The sequence below is a fragment of the Natator depressus genome, chromosome 26 (assembly GCF_965152275.1).
Source record: "Natator depressus isolate rNatDep1 chromosome 26, rNatDep2.hap1, whole genome shotgun sequence".
NCBI classification, from domain to species: Eukaryota; Metazoa; Chordata; order Testudines; family Cheloniidae; genus Natator; species Natator depressus.
In genome coordinates, this window is record NC_134259.1 from 10,845,607 (window position 1) to 10,866,326 (window position 20,720).

Below are 20,720 nucleotides of genomic sequence, written 5' to 3' on the forward strand. Positions count from 1 at the left end.
TGAAAATTGCCTATTACATCTGCAATGAGTAAAACCTGCCTATAGGCAAGAAGGCCAACTCAGAAGGCCTATGCAATACTTAAAACAGGTCTTCTATGGTGCAGAGGTCTTGTGGCAGACTAGTGGCACGTGTCAATTTTACTCCACGTGCATATGATACACACACACACACACACACACACACACACACACACACACTCACTCTTCATCAAGTTCCCAATCTACAGCTCCTGGTTTTGTGATGACATTTGATTAACAGTTGGGAAGAGTTGTCCTTTGGTCTCTTCCAGAATTCCCCTTGGGAAGAGGTGGGGCGGGGGAGAGACTCATGACAACCTTTCTACTTCAAACTCATTTCTTCTCCAGAGCATTAGCTTGTCCTGATTGATTTGCTCTAGCATCCTAACTGTATGCTAGTATCAGTGATAATTCATTTTATCCCCACTGGATTTCCCCCCACTGAAGCCAGAAAGTATGGAGTATTACTGGTTTAAATAAGAATCTAAAAAAATACTGGGGAAAAACAGCAACGCAAAAAGGATGGGGAAAACCTCGAGAGCCTGGCATTCAATATCCTGAAGCTATCTAACATAACTTAAAATGGCTTAACTAAGTATCACCGCAACTGGAGTTTTGAACAAAGAAAAAAATATTGCTATGTTGCTTGTTTTGACTAAGAGATTGAAGGTCCTGTCCTGTGAGACATGCACACCCCCCATTTCTCTCAGACTGTTTAAGGCTTTTGCTTTCCCGATTTGGAAGGAAAGGGTGCTGAAGCAAATGGGTCAATGCTGGGTAGCTCTTTAGTCCTGGAAGACAGAGAAGCAATAGAGACAGATCCTGCGATAGCCTGTTTGTTGGTCTGAGAAACCACTTTGTATGCTGCTATGGGTTGGACTTCCAGACCCTGCCCATCTTCCGGACTGTAGTGACGGGAATACTTTAATAGAGACTGTGGACGGAAAGGCTTACTAACCATTGAACCCAAGACGGCTTCTTGGGGGAGTGCATGTCCTTGGTTTTTATCATTAGGAATGCAACCATGATCTTTAAATGTACCTTTGGGAGGAATGCCTTCTTGGGTCTCTACTGGTCTTATGGAATGAGACGGAAGGTTGGCTGACTGAGTAAACCCTACCCTGGAGTACTGAGCGCTAGATGAGACAGACAATCCGCATGTTCCTGTATCCAGGTTTTGGAACTTGAAGTTATCTACATGTTGGACATCACCAGTTTGACCTAGGAAAGAGGCTGGAGTGTGAGGCTCCTTAGAAATGTTATGAGAAGTCAACTCTTCCAAGCTTTTCTTTTTTGTGAAAGGGGCACGTAGGAATACGTCTGCCTCTTCTGGCTGCCTGACAGACACATTGCTCTTGGAGATGAAGGGAGCTTTGGTAAAGATGTCCAGCTCATCATGCACTATTCTTGAGCTTCGGAAAGGAGCCGTGGCAAAGACATCTGGCTCATTGAAAATCTCTCCAGAGTGCTGCTGAAAGGCTGTAAACAGAGCTTTCCCCATCCCGCTCTGGGAAGGCTGGGGCTTGGAATCTTCTTTGGAAGCCGTACATTTTTCCTTGAGTGTGGATTGCAACTTACTGGACTCCTCTTCTTCTTCTGAGTCCATAAGTAAAGGCCTGGACCCACTACAATCCAAGATGTCCACCTCATGGTCTGTCCCCTCTCCCTCACTGCTGTGGAAGGAACTGTTGCTTGAAGGCCCGCCTCTTGTGAAGAAATCAGATTCCAAATTGTGCTGAGTTTTCGCTTCGAGCATCTCAGGCTGGCCTTTGTACAGAGGAAGTACATCGGTAGCAGCAGACAGTTTACTGTGCTCAGTGGTTAGGTCAGGATATACAGCTTGTTCCCTCTGCAAACCTATAAGAACAAAACAAGAGCATTACTCGAGGGGCTATATCCATGTAGTCATAAACGCAAAAGAAACTTAACCACATCAGAAATGTCATGATGATCAGATATAAACTGCCACACATGGAAAACGGGAAAATAAAATAAAATTAAGAACAGGCAAGGCATTCACTGCACACAAACTGGAAAAAAAACAACAAACAAAAAAAACCCAAAAACACAACTCAGCACTTCCTAACGATTAAGGACACCACAAGTAAAACATGTTAAAGAGATGTAAGATGTTAGATACGCACACATTCCAATTCAACATTCCCTCCTGATGCCGTTCTACGAGGATCTTTTTAGGTCACCCACAAGAACCACAACCTATGTGGGTTTTCGTTTCAGAGAACTGCTGTCTAGAGTGAAGTACCAGTGAACAGGTCTCGGTATAATCAACACTGCCTATTGACATAACAGCCCCCTACATGCAAATAGCAGTAGAGTCGAACCTCGATTTTACAAATACCAATCTTACAAATGACTTCTTATATTAACCATCTTTCCTGACGGGGAGGGGCGAAAAATCATATAACAAAAAATGTCAATGAAGAACAAGTTGACATCATTCACTTTCTGATGCGTTCAGTGCCTTGCAAATCACTTTGCAGTGGCTTGAAAAACAAAAACCAACAACAACAACAAAGTGCACCACACTGCAACTTATGCACCATACCTATTGCAAAGTTGAGATCTTCAAATTTTATGACCTCTTGGATTTTATGAATGCCTCAATTTCCAATTAGTTCATCAAAATAGGGGTTCTACGGTATATTGTTGGGCATTTTTAAAATATTTAATTTTGTTTCTGGGAGCGGACTCACAGAAAAGTGACAACACACTTAGGGCATGTAAAATACACACACTGACGTCCCTTACTGTGAAAGTAGTAGGTGTTTTAAAAGAAATAAACGTGTTCCCTTTAGCAAGGATTTTGTATCAAATCTGGTAATTTTCACAATGGTATTCGAGCCATTGCAAAACAGACAGTGTTAAATTTAAACAACCCTGTATAATGATTACAAATTAAATCTCTAACATGACCCTAAGGGACTAGCTTGGTTCTAGGTGTTAGTAAGACATTACTAATAAAGGTAGAAGTGGACGCTTACTATCCTGCTGTCTTCTAGTTACAGAAGCCCAAGAGTTGGCTTGTTTTTGCCTTATGAATCACACAGACAGTTATCAGAATACAAGATATATCTTACCTTCAAAGAACTATTAGCAGGTTAGAAGTATGTCATTGGACTCATGTTAGCAAGAGGATAGGAAAAAGGCACATGAAAAACTAAGCAGTATAGATTCCAGACAAAAAGATTTGCATTTTGGTAAGTGATATTCATCGAGCGATAGGACAGAAAGATGCACTAACACTTCCTTTTGCTTTAAACAAAACATCTCACAGTTTTGAAAACTTGCATGATCACCCCCTCCTCCTGCCAACCTCTGCGTATATTAAATATGTAAACACACACGCTGAACTTCAGGGCATAAAACAGATAATAGATTACACCCATTTCTCATAATTAAAGACAATACTCAGACATCCAAATGATTGTTTATTGGGAAACTATTCACTTAAGATACATTACACCGTAAAGTAAAACAGTGTAGATACAGGTGAGCATTTTATAAGATACTGTACAAAAATACTATCTACCTTCTCTGAAGCCTATGTTGTCAGCAATGATTTAAACTTAAATACTAATCTCAGTTCAACTATAGTAACAAAAAGGCCTAATTATATAGATTTTTTTTTTTCCCCCTCCTTCCAAGAGGTTGATTATATATTTCCCAAGCTGGGTGCTATTGTGTGATTTTTAAAGCAGCAGCCGACAAAGACCAAGACTTGGAGAAGCCTTTCTGAATTATGCAGTTACATTGGAACATGATGTGGTACAGGAAAATAAGAAGGAAAAAAAAGGCCATGAGCATGTATCATCACAGATGTAACATACATGCAAATTACACTATAATCTTAGAACGCAAACTATTCAATATTTCACTAGACAAATCATTTTACCAGAATGATTTTTCTTCCTTCAGTGTTATCTACATAATAAGCATGTATCTACAATCACTGTGTACAGAGTATGATCTATAAAAAGGCAGAGATGGGAGGGAAAACAGGTTCAATATGATTTAAGCCCCAATCAGTTAAGGACAGTAGCAGCAACCATCTGAACAGAATATGGGGACAGCACCGGATAAGTACATTGTCAAAGTTAGGAAGGTAGCATAATTTGTTCCATGACATTCTGCTCTCTGCCTTTGTTGTTAGCTTCCGATAGGCAAAGCAGCTGCCCTGTGGCAGCTATTCCAAACTATGGGCTGTCAGGGCAGCTGCAGTTTGTGCACGTGTCCTGTGCAAGGCTTTCAGCCCATGCCAGACCAGTGGCTCTGGGCTAGGCCTACATCCTGCAGAGACGCATGCAAGGGAATTAGAAGCTCTGCTGGGTAGCCACTGCGCCTTCCACGCCTCATTACCTCACTCAGGCTTAAGTGTGGAGGGCCTTGTACATTCGGGAGTGAAATTCACCTCTGTAGAAGACCAAGTCAAGGCCTCTGCACCATTTAGTGAGACTTAGGTGCCCAAAACAGTGCTTATGCAAAGCCTAGATCTTGTGCTGGCCTCTTGCACCGGGGCCAGTTTCACCCTGAGCCTACGTAATAGTTGCTGGAAGGTACTACAAGAATTAGATCATATTAAAGATTTTAAAGACAAACAAGTGTGTATAGGTGTGCCACTGGAGATGCCATGTGTCGACAGAAATGGAGTTCTAGGCAAGTGTACAGTGGTTGCCATCAGAATCTCAACATTTGCCAATGGTTACCACACCAGTACCTATGCTACCACACTTGTTTCCTATTCTAAACTACAAGTGGGGGAAACCTGGCTCCCCAACACCATTATGAGTTAACGGTCCTCTGATAGTAGCTTTTCTTTTTTTAAATGGCCAGCCACTGTATTCTAGCATATTGCTATCGTATGACAAATAAAGACTAGCAGAAATGCAGTAAAGCTATACAAGTCTGAGGTGCCACCTTGGCTTAGTTGGGACAGCACTGTCCAAGAGAGGGGCCAGCCACCCCTCAGTGTAACTTCTGATGGTTCAATGCTTTTACAAGGTAATTAACATTTTAGTTGTGAGGGCGATATTAACAGAGAAGGACAAAGATCTACCATAATTCATCACCAAGGGAAATTTTCCTGCATCTTTTCCTGAAGGAAGAAAGAGTGAAAATTTTGTAACGGTACCCTTTAAAATCAAAATCAATCCATCACTCGGCCCCACAATGGATTCAACATTGATGAAGGATCCAGGCCCATGTTATAAGTTCTCTGGTTCTCTCCGTGCATTTCACCAACACTAAGAGTAAGGATTAGCTACAAGAGTAGCAAGCGCACCACTCCCGTCACCAACAAAACAAGAAGATGCCAAGCTTTTTAAAATATTTAGGGGTGTCCCCTTTTGGACAGGGGCAGTAAACCAATGGGTTTGTTCTTACAGATATATAAAAACGATTTAAGCGAGTTAAAAAAATATAGGGAGATAGGCTAAACTTACAGACTCTGAAGTGCTCAAGGTCTGCATGAAGGTGGTGTTAACAAGCTACTCTATGACAGGAATAGGGAGGCAGTTCTATTCGGCCCAAGCCCCAGGTTTTGTCGCTGATTAGTCTGGAGGAGCATGCAATGTAAACATTAGTGCAAGTGGATCCTGTAAGTTAGCTACTGTAGATAGTCTCCAACATGATGGGTGGTCCAACGATTCCCATTCCAGGTCAAAGAGAGAGACCAAGGTGACTGAGGCACTCAAGGGAAGGAGATTTCTATTTTAAAAGGGTACCAGCCATATCATTCTATGCCATGGGTGAAGGGCAGAAAGGACCATTCCACAAATAGCTGTGGTTAAAATGTACAAGGCAGGCTTAGTGAAACTACGATAGTGCTGCTAGCTTTGAAATCCTGCCCGTTCTATTTCACGGCACCGTTTCCAGTCACGCTATCGGTAAGCAAGCTAAACAAGATGCCTGGTTGCATTTTATGAACACACGGAACACCCACAATCTCCACACAGCAGTTTCTCGGCATCCTCTACAGGTCCAGTGGCCAACCTCGATAAAGTTGTGCAAGAATGGGATGCACACAACCTCTTTTTGTTGGGAGATGGTACTCTAACACTTTAGCATGCCGAGAAATACACTGCCAATGGACAGCTGCCCTTACACAAAAGCCAGAACTCTGTTTAGATAACTTGGTCCCCCCCTCGTATACAATACGTGGCAGAAATTTTTAGACTTAAACATTGTACTAAAGAAAACACTTCAAGAAAATCGACTGGCTTTACCTTCTTCAGAGAGAAGGTAAATATTAAAAGTACACATTCTGGGATAGATCAGGATCTGCACAATGCCGCAGTGTAGAATACTCACCACAAACAGTTGTAGTGCACATTGCTACAGTAAGTATAGACACACACAAAAAATCAACTTTAAGTGATAACTGCTGCTTTGAGACTTTAGTTTGCATAGATTAGCAACACATAAAACCTGTAATAACCTTAATGCTTATAGCGGGCGAGAGGGAAGAGACAGCTCGTTACAGGTTAGAATATCAACACTTGAACGGCTTTCTTCTTTTTATCAACCTTGTGCAGTAATTGCAAGACACTAAAATAATTAAGGCAAGAAAACGAAACATACACTGAACAGTTTTTGCCGTCGGCTATGAGCGCTGATCCAATACACATTCAAGTCAATGGGAAACTTTCCATTGACTTTAATAGACACTGGATCAGGCCCTACAATTAGAACCTTTGAAACAATACAGGTATTGCCAGAGCTGAGGTTGCCTTTCCATGGAGTAATTCCGCTTGTTTTGTCCCAAACATTTTATCTAGACAAAGCCATAAAGATACTATCATCTGATGCTGACTGGGTAAAACGAATACAATAGCTGGAACACATGGCTGTTGGCTAGGTTTGTTTGTGACCTTTTTAAAAAAAAAAAAGAAAGAAAGTGACCAATGCTTCCCTTATTCACCTTCACTGAGGAGATGGTGGATTCTTTCCTTGTACTCGAATGCCTCAACTTTCTACGCTCACCTGGGCCACCCGATTCTCATCTGATCTTGTATTCCAGTGACGCAGCCTTTTCAAATGGCTTTACGGAAAAGCCATTTTAGGCAGAGCTAGCCCCTGGCTGGTTGTGAAGAAGTGGGGGGGAAGTGAGGGAGCTTCCTCACTCCAGTTAAAATAGGTTTTTAAATGGTAGCCTGGCCATCAGTCGGAGAAGTCCCCTCCACACAACTGCTGGGTTCCGTGGAGGGATTTGCCAGAACTGCCGCGTGCGCATTGCAACGTGTCGGAATAGAGCCCAGAAGCTCTGACACACAGTCATCTTTGCCACTGGAAGATACTCCCACCCGTTTTGATCAATTGTTTTCAGGGGCTCAACGTTTAACTGTTCACCAATTTGTGCAATAACTTGGAACTCCACAAATAAATCCTGCTCCTGATGTTCTAACGAAGGATGTGACGTCCTATATTGGCCTTGAAAGGGGAGTTGCTGTGACTTTTGTACGGTGGCTACATTTAACAGTATAATATCCTGGTAGGAGCATCTATTAAGTTACAAAGGAAACTCATGTCAAGAATTGCACTAGTGACCCAAGGACATCAGGATGTGATGGTTCCTTCATCATCGTTCTATGAATCAACAGCATGTACTAGCAGAGAAAGGAGAATCATCACACGTCACTTCACTCAGCATAGATTCCTACTCATTTTGGGACAACAGACGGAGGAACAACCCTTGGAGGAGACAGATAAGCATTTGACTTCTCTCCCCCCCTCGTTTTCATGACTGTAACAGAAAATCTTTATGGTGGTTAGTAAACTTGTATTGTTATGCCACTCGGGGGACCAAAATTCTTTGGCATAGAAACCGGATGACAGTTCACTCTGTGCCTTTCCTTCTTGCTAGCAATTTTCATACAACTTCTTCCCAGTTGGGCAGTTTACACCACAGGAACCGAACGTTTGCTGGCTGACAACAGTTTTAGCTATTTTTAAAATTAATCCCCCCTCTCTTTTAAAGAGACTCAAGTCTTCATATTTCACTTGCATTTTCCATTCCACAGATCTCTTCTGTAACATTTCCTTAACAATCAGTGTCAAGTCTTTTCTTATGAGCTGGGTCTAAATCATACACCTTTAGAAAGGATTATGCTTCCCTTGTATTGTATTTCCCTCCCAGATCCATGAATAGCTATTTTAAAAACAATAAAAAGAACATCCACCGCTGCTTATTGAATAGCATTATTCAAAAACAACCCAGTGCTTTTATAATGTTGATTCCAGAACACTTGAACAAATTCTATTCAATTTAAAATCTTAAACATTCTTTAAAAGTACTTTAATTCACAGAAATCTCTTGGTTTCTAATATACAGTAGATGGTTACTTTTTTTTTAAAATCCATTCTCTTTTCACGTATTTTCAGTATCTGGCTATACAATAACTTTCTATCTAAAGCTTTTTCATGTTCTCCCGTCCAATTTGCCCGCTTTAGGAATAAAAACCAACAAAAAATAAAAATAAAATTCTATTGACAATTTTACTAAGATCATTTCCATAGTTCTCTCATGTAAAGCTTCTTCTGGAAAGTGCAGTTTTACACATATAATGATACAACACATTTAAGCAATACTTTTATTACGAAGTGTAGATTTTAAAAGAAGATTAACCGGAGAGCAGACAATTGATGGTTAGTTCTATTTACAGAATTTGTTAAACTAAATGTTGGGGGGGGGGGAATAGTAGGGAAACTGGAAATAGGAGAGAAATGCTCACAGACTTTAATGTCTTTCCCTCTCAGGGAGAGGTCAATACATCTATAATTTAGTCATTCATACTTTCGCACATGAGAATCTGCACTTTCACTAATACAGCTACATACACAGACACAAGGTTAGCAGTAAGCTAGTAATTATTCCACTACCGAGGACGAGTCCTTTTATTCAGGAGGAATTTTCAAATATATGATAGGAATGCTGGACTTTAAGATCATAAGCCAATGAAAACAAGTTTAGCGTACCCAGTTAGTTGACAAACTAAGCATGTCAAGGTAAAAAGAAAAAGGTAAATGCCATCAAGTTGTATCTAGCTTGTCAGCACTCATCTCCAATTGTCTGAGGAGAGTGCATGCTTCTTCTACAAAGACTGAAGATCTGAATAAAGTTTACAGTAACTTGTCTACTGAAAAATGGTTCCATACGTAACTATGTTGCACTATATGTAGTTACAAGGGAAAAGAGGAAAATCCAGAACACATACGAGACGTCTGACTAAAACCCAGGGTAAAAAAACAAAACAAAAACAAACAAAACAACTGTTGGACAATTTGGTTTGTACACAATTTACAGTTTGTTTGTTTTTTAAACACACACACACACACACACACACACACACACACACGCGCGCACAAAAACAACAAGGAAATACCTCCGCTGCTGCCACATGGCCCTTTTTGGCCAACAGTTCATTCAGTAAAAAGACACTACAGCCACACTCGCATGTATTTGGTTCTCAATTTTGAAATATTTCACTTTTGGGGTCATTTTTGTAGCTTTAACATTGTGGGTTATTTTTTGAGAAAGCACAATCTGTTCGTAAGCAGGATCATTTTAGAGGGGTTGTGGAAAACCCTCTCAATTTACATGATCACCATATTTACTGGGCAGCTGCACTGAAGCAAAATCCAATTTGATCCCCCCCCCCGCCCCCAAAAGCACATATTGCCAATTTAAAACCATCCTCTCCTAATTTGTCTCCTACCTAGGAGATGAACAGCACTAGTGATTTTGTGTGTCCTTTTCTCTTGCCTGTTTGTCGGAAATCCTCCCTTCTCCCCTCAAAGGTTAAACACTTACGTTAGCACTCTAGCCTAAGGGAAAAAATATCTGTTGTGTGCCATTTCTAGCAAGGATCATACAGAGACTACAATTCACTAATTTGTTTGCAGTTAAGCTTTTGGTGGAGCTATGTGTAAATCTCGGCAGAGTGGATAATGGTAAGTAGCGTTTCCTTTAGACATATGACAGAACAAGGAGTAATAGTCTCAAGTTGCAGTGGGGGAGGTTTAGGCTGGATATTAGGAAGAACTTTTTAACAACTAGGAGGGTGGTGAAGCACTGGAATGCGTTACCTAGGGAGGTGGTGGAATCTCCTTCCTTAGAAGTTTTTAAGGTCAGGCTTGACAAAGCCCTGGCTGGGATGATTTAGTTGGGGATTGGTCCTGCTTTGAGCAGGGGGTGGGACTAGATGACCTCCTGAGGTCCCTTCCAACCCTGGTATTCTATGCTAGTCAAGACAGGTGCACAAGGAACCATAGCAGATTGTACCAGGGATGAGCTGAAGGACAGACCATGGGAGTAGGTGGGACAGAAACAGAATCCGTTCCTGGGCCGGGAGATGGGAACATAGGGGTTTGTCTCCTTCTGTTTGCAGACTTATTTATTTATTTAAAATAAAACCCAAAAAACCTGAAGGTTAACTCCTCTGGAAATGAAAACGTAGATAAGGTATGTTACAGAAACTGCGTCTGCTACTGGGTCACTGCTACAGGTCTATGAGCTGATCCACCAGCAGTAAAGACCTGGCTAGGTTGGGAAGACTGGATTCAGAGCTTCCACCGTTGTTTCTAGAATGCCCACCTGAAAGGGTGAGAGATAGGAATTCAGTATTGAACAGGACACACACAGGTTAGTTTCAGATGTACAAGCACAAGCAAAGAAAAGAACAACCAGAGAAAGCAACTTTAAGTTGAGCTCAGCTATTCTATGTTACGGGTACTATGGTATGCAGTGTTGTTATAGCCGTGTCAAGGATATTAGAGGAGACAAGGTGGGTCAGGTAATAGACCTTTTATTGGTGAGGGAGAGAAGGTAGCAGCCACCGCCAAGATTTACACCCAATAGGGCCTTCGTGGAAAAAAGTCTAACAGAGAATTTTATCAGAATCAAATCAATGGGATTCTATAGGATTTTTAATGATATATTTCTATACTTCTATAAGATGGGTTACAAAATCTACAGAAAGGATGTTCTCTGTTCTAGATCTTTAAGAGTACTTCTATAACTTAAAAAGAGTAAATTTATACAAGACACCATTAAGTCATTTACAGCCATTTCATAGGCTTTTTAAGTGATCCTGTAAAACCCCCATTGCATTTATATCATTCTCTATACAAAGACTTTTTCTTTATTTGGGGTGGACATTTTCAAAAGCACCTCAGCACTGGCCCCCCTCTGCTTTCATTCAAGTCAGTGGTGAACCTTCCATTGACTTCACGTGGGAGCAGAGCAGACTTAAACCTGCATTGAGGGCTTTTGAAAAATCCCCCCCTAAATGACTTCGGATTTTTCTTAACGAGGGTCATTCTTTCAAAGCGAATATTAGCGGCAGAGCGGGCATGCAGTACGCTCCATGCTATGACAGACAGGATATAGGCGAATTACAAAAGGCAAGTGTTCCACTGGCCAAAGAAGAGTAACGGATCACGTGATAAAAATCTGTGTTATTTCACCAGGAACTTCAGAAACATTTTCACTGCAGCCAGACTGCAGAAACAAGTCATATTTGACAGGAGTTGTTCCAAAAAGCTGCCTGCCTCTGTCCCTAAAAAACCCATTAATGGGGCATCATTCACCTAATTTTATTTTTAAAGGGACAATGCCTCTTAATAGCTACATCCTTATATAAGTATGAACAATGGTCTGTAGATAGGATGGCAACATGAACATACAAGGCTGGAACTCAAATAGACAGGAAGGCCGCAAAGTCCTAATGACTGAGGCTGGAATTGTCAGAAGTGCCTTAGGGATTTGGGTGCTTGTCTCTTACAGGAATTCTTTGGAAGTTGGGCACTTAACTCTCATAGGCACTGTTGCAAATCCCAGCCAGAAATGATGAACTCACTTTCAAAAGAGGTTTGAAGACAGATCAATCTCCTTTTCTCTTTCTTGGGCCAGGTCCAAAGCCCATTGACGTCCATAGGCACCTTACCATTGACTCCAATGGGCACTGGATCAGGGCCTTAAGAAGTAAAGTTACACCATAGAAATGTTTGTGTGATCGAGTCGATACAGCCCCGTGCAGGGCACGTACAGGGCATGGGATGTGGGGCTGACTCCTGGGATGACAAGATGTTTGAATTACTAAAGGTTTATACCCATTGTCCTGTCTCAGCAGTTCTCAAGCAGTGGGGCACACACAGCAAACCTTCTAATTCATGACGGTGGGGCAGCCAGGCCAAATCTGAGCGAGTGGCATTGTGACCAAGTGGTGAATGAATCCTTCTCAATATTGTATTATCCTATCTCACTGGACCTGATTCTCCCCCCCCAAGTTTGAAAATCAGGAGTAACCTAAAAGACAATGCAGTAAGACAAACTGGCATAAGCCAGAGGAGAATTAGGCTCACTGATCACTAAGGAGATATGATTTTGGAGTAATTTATGTGTATGGCTTAGCACGACTACCCAATAAACTGGTTGCCATCATGTGTGTTCTTTTTAAAAATCCTGGCTTACCTTGTGAATTTTTGGATATCAACACTGGGATAGGGTCAAACTCATCTTCTGCCACCTTTGCAGAGCCCTCAGGAACATCAAAGCCTGATATCAGATTAGTATCTTCTGCAGTGTAAAGGAGAAACGCAGGTAGAGAAGCAAAGATAGCAGAAAAAGCATGTTAGAATTGCCAAAAATGTTAAGGTTGTTTTTTGTTTTTGTTTTGTTTTGTCTTTTAAAGTGGTTAAAAAGCAAGAGTTTAAATAAAAAGTTGAAATAAAGTTGGTAAGTCTAAGAAAGTAGTAGGGGAAGAGTCAAGTAAACTCAAAAGCAAAAAAATTAAAACCAAACCCAAAACATACATGCACATACTCAGCTGAGCCAAATAATGAGAACCAAAATAAAATTTGGCCAACCCAATGCTTTAGCAGTTAGTACATTTCCTAGCTAAGCTAGAAACATGGGTTTGAGGTTACACTGGCACGCTGCACGGCCAGCAAGGATTGGGGGACTGGGGGCGAAGGCAAAGAGGAATTAAAATGTTCCTTTGCATCATCTTATCGGTGCTTTCAAAACACGCATACAGTTCCAGAGAACAGTCTACCTCTTTGGTCATGGGGCTCCATATATAAAGGGGGATTTGAGGAGAAAAATGGCAGCCTGGCACACGGGAGGTGTACAAAAGATCCAAGACTGATTAGTCAGATGAGCCAAGACACGCGAGTTACTGCCCGCGGGAAAGAAGGCAAATAGTGGCTTGAAATCAATGGCAGTTAGGTGCCTAAACGTCTTAGGGATTTTTTTTTTTTTTTTTTTTTTTTTTTTTTTGAAGATCCCACTAAATGCTCCTCTGCTCCTTTAAGCAACTAAGTACCTTGGAAAATCTGGTCCACAAACCCTATGTGAAGTATATTCCCTCGCTATGGCTCAGGGAATCAGAGTAAATAGGTTCATCTAAAATCCCTTTGCATGAAGTTGATAGACATCCTATTAGATTTTGGCTGTGCTGGTGAAGGAAACCCTGGGAAAACACACGGCTCTTAGGAGGATAAAGGGAAAACCACACATTTCTACAGAATGAATATACAGAAAATCCAGGATCATGCAAGTGGGCTTTATGGCTTGGAAGTCCTGAGTTCTTCAGCAATAAGACAAATAGCTGAACACCTTTTTGAGTCAACCAACGTTCTTTTCTGCTCGATCCATAATTGTTGATAGCTTTGAGACAATTGAAGTTTGTAATACATTTAGCCATCTCCGTCTGTAGCCATTAAGGGAAGATTGTTTAAACCTGCACTCATTTAGGCATCTTCTCAAGACGAGAAAAATGCAAGCAAGTATGTACTTTGGGATGGGTTTCGTTAGGAGATGCATTTTCTCTTCAGTTCACTGTTTCAGCTATTTATAGTAACACACACTATTCTGTCAGTCTCTCATCCCACACATCCAGGATTCAGTTTTTTGTTGAGTAAATGCAAAGTAATGACAACCAAGGTTTGAGGGGCTCTAATTTACAGCCCACGAAACACAATACAATCTAGCAACACATATTGTGTAAATTCTCTAGTTTGACTTGCTGTGAATAAGACACAGTGGTTTGGAGAGAACACCAACTCATCTCTGGATATTGTTAGTGATACAAGCGTGCACCCCATTTTTAAAATCTTTCTAAATTTATCACAGTTCCCCTGAGCCAATAGCTGACGTGATTAAGGCAGGTTTGTGCTATCAATGATATCTTGTTGCATTGAGTTCTTCAGGCTGATTATTCTTTTGCACACAGTGTACAGTTTGCCTGTGCAACTTATTGCCACAGGATTCACTGAAGCAAAGAACTTGGAAGAGTTAAAAAAAAATATATATATATATATATATATATATATATATATATATATATATATATATATATATATATATATATATATATATATATATATATATATATATAAGGATTGGACAGCTATATGGATAAGGAGATCGTCCAGACCTGCTAAAATAAAGATTTTGAAGAAAAGCCACAGTCAAGAGTTTTGGAAAAAGATATAAATCTGTGTGTCCAATAACCTTGATGAGGAAAGTGAGATTTCCAAGTTTGCCTCAAGGCAATGAAAATAGCATTACGTTCTGTGGCTAATCAGGCAGAATTCTCTCAATTCATTCTCTCGTTGAAGTCCAACATTGAGCTTCCATTTTGCCAAGTTCCATCACAAAATAATAGCCAGTGAACATACATTTCAAGCCATTTACTCAGAATAAAGTAGCAGGGAAGTTTACTGTTGCAATGAGCAATTAGGAGCATTGCTTGGTTAAACCCAAAAGCTTTATGAAAAATGCAATCTCATTTTAAAATGCCATTGACTGTAAAAATTGATTACAAACTATTTCTACGGCACTTCCTCTAGTGACTGAACGCTTTCTATTGCCATAGGGATGCTTATCAACGGAGCTAAACAAAAAACTTAGTGCGAACAGACACCCAGAGGTCTAATCCAGGTTAGTATTCGCTCTTTGGGCCTGTCCTTTCAATGCAATAAACGAAGGAAAAACCCCTGTAGAGAGAGATTTACCCTCCAAGATACACTCCACATTTTATGTGCATATTACTCATGGCCTGGCATTTTTCTAATATGCTCTTGGAGCACGCACAGATGTTCCAGTGATCGCTTCAGCACAGAGCAGGAAACTGGAAGATCACAGCAGGAAAAGAACATCTTAAAACCTGTGCTTGAAGCTCTGAACTGATAAGCGATAGTGAAACATCCCAGAGCCAAATATAACGAGGACCTAATTTTCACCCCCATCGATTTCACTGGAGTGGTGGATGGTGAGCAACTCTGGAAAAAAATAAAAAAGCATGTCTCAAGTATCTTCAAACCCCAGTACAGATGGTAAGTGAAACGCACAAGGTCTTGCACAACACAGCAAGAGCAGAACTGGGAACGGAACCCAGATCTCCTACACCAAGGCATGCGTGTTAGCCACTAGACAATGCTCAGGTCAAGATGCACTGGCCAAGGTCCAGAATTGCAATTCTTCATAGCCACAATACGTTAGCCCACTGTTACTCTGCAGTTCAGGTTCCCCAGCCCACCTCCCACAACTATACCCCCCTAAACTTTTCAGTTTGTACATTACACTTGAACACCTAGTCGCTTTTTCCACTGAATGCATCCGATGAAGTGAGCTGTAGCTCACGAAAGCTTATGCTCAAATAAATTGGTTAGTCTCTAAGGTGCCACGAGTACTCCTTTTCTTTTTGCGAATACAGACTAACACGGCTGCTACTCTGAAACCTAGTCACTTCTGTAATTAGTGTCACTTGGTTCATGGGCTCTTTCTAGCTAAACACTTCAGGGAAGACGATATGTTCCTCAAATCTGGCAATACTAAGTCACAGAGGACTTATGCTACAAACAAACCAAACACTGGCTCTTCGAGAGGGGAAGCACAGGTTACATCATCAGGTACAGGTATGACAAAAATGCCCAATGGCAGGTTACCTTTGTGAGCTTGAGCTGAAATAGCTATAGGAGCAAACTCATCCAAGAGGTCAGCAGCGGGGTTAGAAAGCAGAGAACAGTCAAGTAGAGAATCTTCCCCAGTGAGAGAATCTGAATCCAGATTAACAGCCGTCAGGCCACAGCAACGACAGCATTAAACAGCGCACACACACACACACAAGACTGTTAGGTTAATACGGTCACACTCCTGTTACCATCCAGTTAGTATTGAAAGGGCACTTTGCAAAACCTGCATGTAGCCACATCTAACGTTATCCTGGTGGGAAAAATTTTCCACCATTAGAGAGCTTTGAAGGATCCCAAAGTGTTTTAACCACCTACATGCAGAAAACCAGATTCACCCCAGGAAAGCAGCCACCTCTGGAATGGTGAGAGCAGCAGTCAAGTAGAATCTTGCACAATGGAATGAGCTAGACATTAGCCAAGAGAACAGCGAAAGTCCCTCCCTCTTGCAAAAAACTCCATGGGATCTTTGGATATTGTTTAAGTCAAGACTGGAATGAAGCGGCTTTTGCTGTTGTTGACCTGGTTTAAGGTCTTGTTGGAAAGACAGACTGTATGGTAATTATTTATTTACTTTGCAAAGGAGACAGTTGCTCATAGGAGGATTTGAAACCATGGTTTCAGGGAAGCAAGGAATTGCAAGCCTAATATTTTAGATGCAGCTGACAACCTTTTCGAGATAAATAAGTAGCTTAGCTCAACTATCTGAAGAGGCTTGTCAGCCATAGACCAAACTAGATACAATTAATTTCTGTGTAAAAAATGTTAAGTAACATTTCAGATATCTTAAAACTACTGATGTCCTGTGGCACGTTGGGACACTGTCAGCTGGGGCCTATCCTGAGAAGTTCTAAACATCCTGTTGAAGTCAGTGGGGCTCTGAGAAGGTGTAAGGATCCACCCGTAGGAGCAATTTTCAGGATCAGGGCTTATAGAGTAAGGAAGAGGGATGAATTGCCAATTACAGAACACAGACAAGATACAGGTGACACTGAAGACTGGCATTCATAACATCCACAGGAGGAGATCTCAACAGGAAATTGGAAATTACCAGGGAAATTTCATATTCATATTGGCAACACACCACTAACAAGTGTCTATAACTAGAGACACATGATTTTAAGGGAAGCTAATTTTGAGGGGCGGGGGTGGCGGAGAAGGCGGGTCTTTTTATTCTAGTGTGAAACAGACATTAGTGGATTAACAAACTATAAAGACATGGTCTGTCTACTAAGCAATTGGGGGTGGAGGGAAGGCGATTGCCACATGCGTAGGGATACCCCGAGTTACCTTTGATCTAGTTAGCTTGCAAGCACAGGCTAGCTACTCCACTGCATAGCCAGGGTCCTGAGCGGGCTTGCACTCAGCAACTAGCCTATGTTCCCAGTGCTTAACTGTTATTGGCACTCGAGCTAGCTAGAACACATCCAAACATGCTGAAGTTCCCATCTCTGATTGCAGTGTAGACATACCCACAATTCTATGCCCTCAAGATCCAGAGGCCTCTCTGGACATATATACTGGAACAAAAAATATACATTATATAGTGTCACCCTCAGAGGGCCAGCTCTTGTCAGTCTACCGTAACACCTGCTCTGGAACAAAGAGAGGGTGCTGGATGAACCAGCAAATGCTTCTGTACGACTCTTCTCCAGCAGGCTAACGGTGACCTTTCACGAACTAGCTGAAATTAGCTTTATAAATTGACCATGTGTTTAAACTGCAGGGGAGGTTATGGGGAGGAGAGAAAACAGTTTAGTCAAGTGGATAAGATCTTCCTATTCACTGTAAAGAGGTCCTACGGCTCACGCTAACGCTACCACCCATTTCAGTTTGGGGCATCTCACCAACCTGTTCTGTTGGAAGCAACTGAGTCGGTCTGGGAGGCGAGGTGCTGGGGCACTGGAGCCTCAAGGCCAGGTATGAGACTCTCAACAGCTAGGTCATCTTTTCCTTACAGGATGCACCCGCGATCAGAGCAGAGAGAAGGGAGAAGTTAGTTTTCCAAATACAGCACAGGTAGAAGCTGAGAAGGCAGTTGTCTGAATCTATGAATACCTCTTTAATACATAGGTCAGCTAGACTGGCAGGAATGTGGCAGCTTGATTTTATACTCAGGTTAGGATAACAGCAAATCACTGAAACAGACCACTCATGAATAACCCAGAGCCTTATTAGTCTTAAGTTTTTGCAAAGAAAACATCATTAAAATTCCATCGCTCTTTGGTAATAGGGGACATACAAATACCTAAGTATCCGAGTGCCTCTCAACCTTTAAATGTATTTATCCTCCCACGCTCCTTGAAGTAGGGCAGTGGTATTATCCTCATATTACAGATGGGAAACTGAGACCCAGAGAGGCTAAGTGACTTGCCCTAGGTCACAAAGAACTCTGTAGCACGGCAGGGACTTGAACGCAGATCTCCCGAATCCAAGGCTAGTTCCCTAACCACCCATCCTCGATAGCGTCCCTACATCCATTCCCCTCACCCAGCACACCATCCTCCCTCTACACGGGGCTCAAAGAACCCCCTCCCCAAACACCACACTGTCACAGCTCTGCCACATTATTGAGGACAATAGGGTAAACCTCAAGAGTTTAAAGCAGTGCTGAGCTATTCTGCTGCGACTCCCCCTGGAGTCAAGGGGCACGGTGCCTTGAGAGGCAAATTCGGCCCTTTGCACAGACTCTCTTCTAAGCAAGGTGTGTTTTGTGATGGCTGCTGGCCTACCTCTCACCTATCCTAGCCCAGCAGCACAAACATGCGCAGTTGTCGTGTAAACGGGCAGGAGCAGAACATGCCACACAAATTACAGTTTGTTATTTTACCATTCACAGCATCAGAGGTGCAACCGAAGGGGTCAGCTAGAGGCAGGATATCAGGGAGCAGAAGCGCAGTCTCAGGAGATTTGAGACCCTCAATCAGTTTTTCTGGGTTAAGCAGAAAAGGAAGAAAGGAAGCAGAAAAAGCAAAAAAGGGAAATAAAAGCAAAGACGTTAAACAGCTGCTCATCTGAGGAACCAATCATCTCACATTACACTCTGTTGGTTCATATTAGCATGGCTCTACGCAGGTGCAACTTATACAGCGCCCTCCAAACAAGGATCTCAAAGCACTTCACAGAAGTAGCTAACTGATCCATTTTACTTCTAGCTAAAGGCACACCTACAGAGGTGAAGGCTCTAATTCAGTGAGTATGTAAGCATGTGCTTAAGTACTTCACTGAACTCAGGGCCCTAAGTGACTTGACCAAGGTCACACAACAATTCAGTGGAAGAGCAGGTGTTCTAACCCCCACCACCTTGCTCTCAAATACCAGGCTATGTCGCCTCCAGGAAGGCACCATAACAAACCAAGTCTTTCAATAGCATTGAAAGCATTTAAAAAAAAAAAAAAAAAAAAATCTATAAACCCATGAACTGTGAAACAGTTTAAAGCTCCCCTACCTCTTCCTATATTAGAAAGGTATTTGGTTATATTAGAATCGTCATATAAAAAGAAAGAGGACACAGATCTTCAAACCCACCCAAGGGAGTTAGGCATACTATTTCCATTAATTATTACAAGAACTGCATACACAAATGCCTTAGGTAGCTAAATAAAATTATTAAAAACACTACAAAGCCAAGGCTCACAGATCTAACGTTGGTTTATACAGCTGTCCAGTCACCAATAATTTTTTTTCCAGATAGCAAATCAATTTTAAATCAGACGTCAAGTTCTCGGCAATGGCATGCCTATTATTTCCATTGCTGAACAATACTGCGTTTTGGCAACTGCCAGAGGCAGGGCTACGGTAACTGGTTAGCATGGGCAGACAGTAAAGCTGGCTTGAGTTGCATTTACCTAGAAATCAACCTGGCACACACAACTGTGGAGAATTATGGATCAGGCCCCTTTGGTGGTGTTCAGATTCGGGAGTTTGGTTTGGGCCCCATTTCTCATTTTAGCTTTTACATTCCCCATAAAATTCGGCTCATTTTCTTAATCACTGTACAAGCCTTACAGAGCACAAGGGTTAAAAAATTACAAAGTTTGGTACTTTTAAAAATAGATCTGTAATTTCAGTTATTCATATTTGAGACCCGCCTTCCCAGGGCCCGATTCCAGAAGCATTGAACCTCTGCCCTCTGAAACTCAGCCCTTTGCAGAGGATCTCTAGTTCGACACCCAAACTTTCTGAAAGCAACCTTGATTGTTTGAAACCATTCTCCTTCATCACCACCCCGACCTCTTAAATGCGTCTCTGCTCCACCCTCATGTTTCTTTAGTGAAATGTGTTCCTCCTTCATTTCCGCCCCCTGACCTCAAAAGGGATCATCCATTTAATCCTCACATGCAAAAGGCTCTCTCTCTGGTCAGCCATATGGCAATAATTTTAGCAGACATGCAATCACAAACTGACTCACTGCAACATCTTCTGTGGATTATTGTGGGATGAGAGTGTTGGTGAGTTTCTAGTCACTGGGTAGCTGTCTCCTGAGAGAACGCTTGGAGTTGGAGAGAGCCGGACAACATTTTTCAAACAAAAACTGGGGTTTTTTCGATGGAAAAAAACACCTTTCCCTATCCCCATCTTCCCCACAGCCCCATCAGGTTTTAAAATTTTCCATGTAAATTTGATGAAAAACTTCAGTGGTTCTTTGCCATAATTTGTTGCCTCTTTTTAATTTCTTGTTTCTTTCATTGCCAACTTTTAACGGTCAGCAT

The 20,720-nt window shown here is 41.7% G+C and overlaps 1 protein-coding gene across 6 annotated transcripts in view; it reads right to left on the reverse strand.

The window, feature by feature from the left end:
• Positions 1-701: 701 nt before the first annotated feature.
• The window catches only part of AAK1 (AP2 associated kinase 1), a 118,443-nt gene continuing 98,424 nt past the window's right edge, over positions 702-20,720 (reverse strand). Inside the window, exons 18-22 of one of the 6 annotated variants that reach the window (XM_074940169.1) lie at positions 18,839-18,940; positions 17,860-17,961; positions 15,985-16,095; positions 12,506-12,610; positions 7,740-10,627 (exon numbers count right to left, since the gene is read on the reverse strand). In XM_074940169.1, coding sequence (XP_074796270.1) covers positions 10,533-10,627; positions 12,506-12,610; positions 15,985-16,095; positions 17,860-17,961; positions 18,839-18,940 — 515 coding nt within the window. In that variant the 3' untranslated portion in view covers positions 7,740-10,532. Of the gene's footprint in view, positions 1,876-7,739; positions 10,628-12,505; positions 12,611-15,984; positions 16,096-17,859; positions 17,962-18,838; positions 18,941-20,720 lie in introns of those variants that run through there. The other 5 variants (XM_074940167.1, XM_074940168.1, XM_074940166.1 and 2 more) reach the window with 5 other exon arrangements.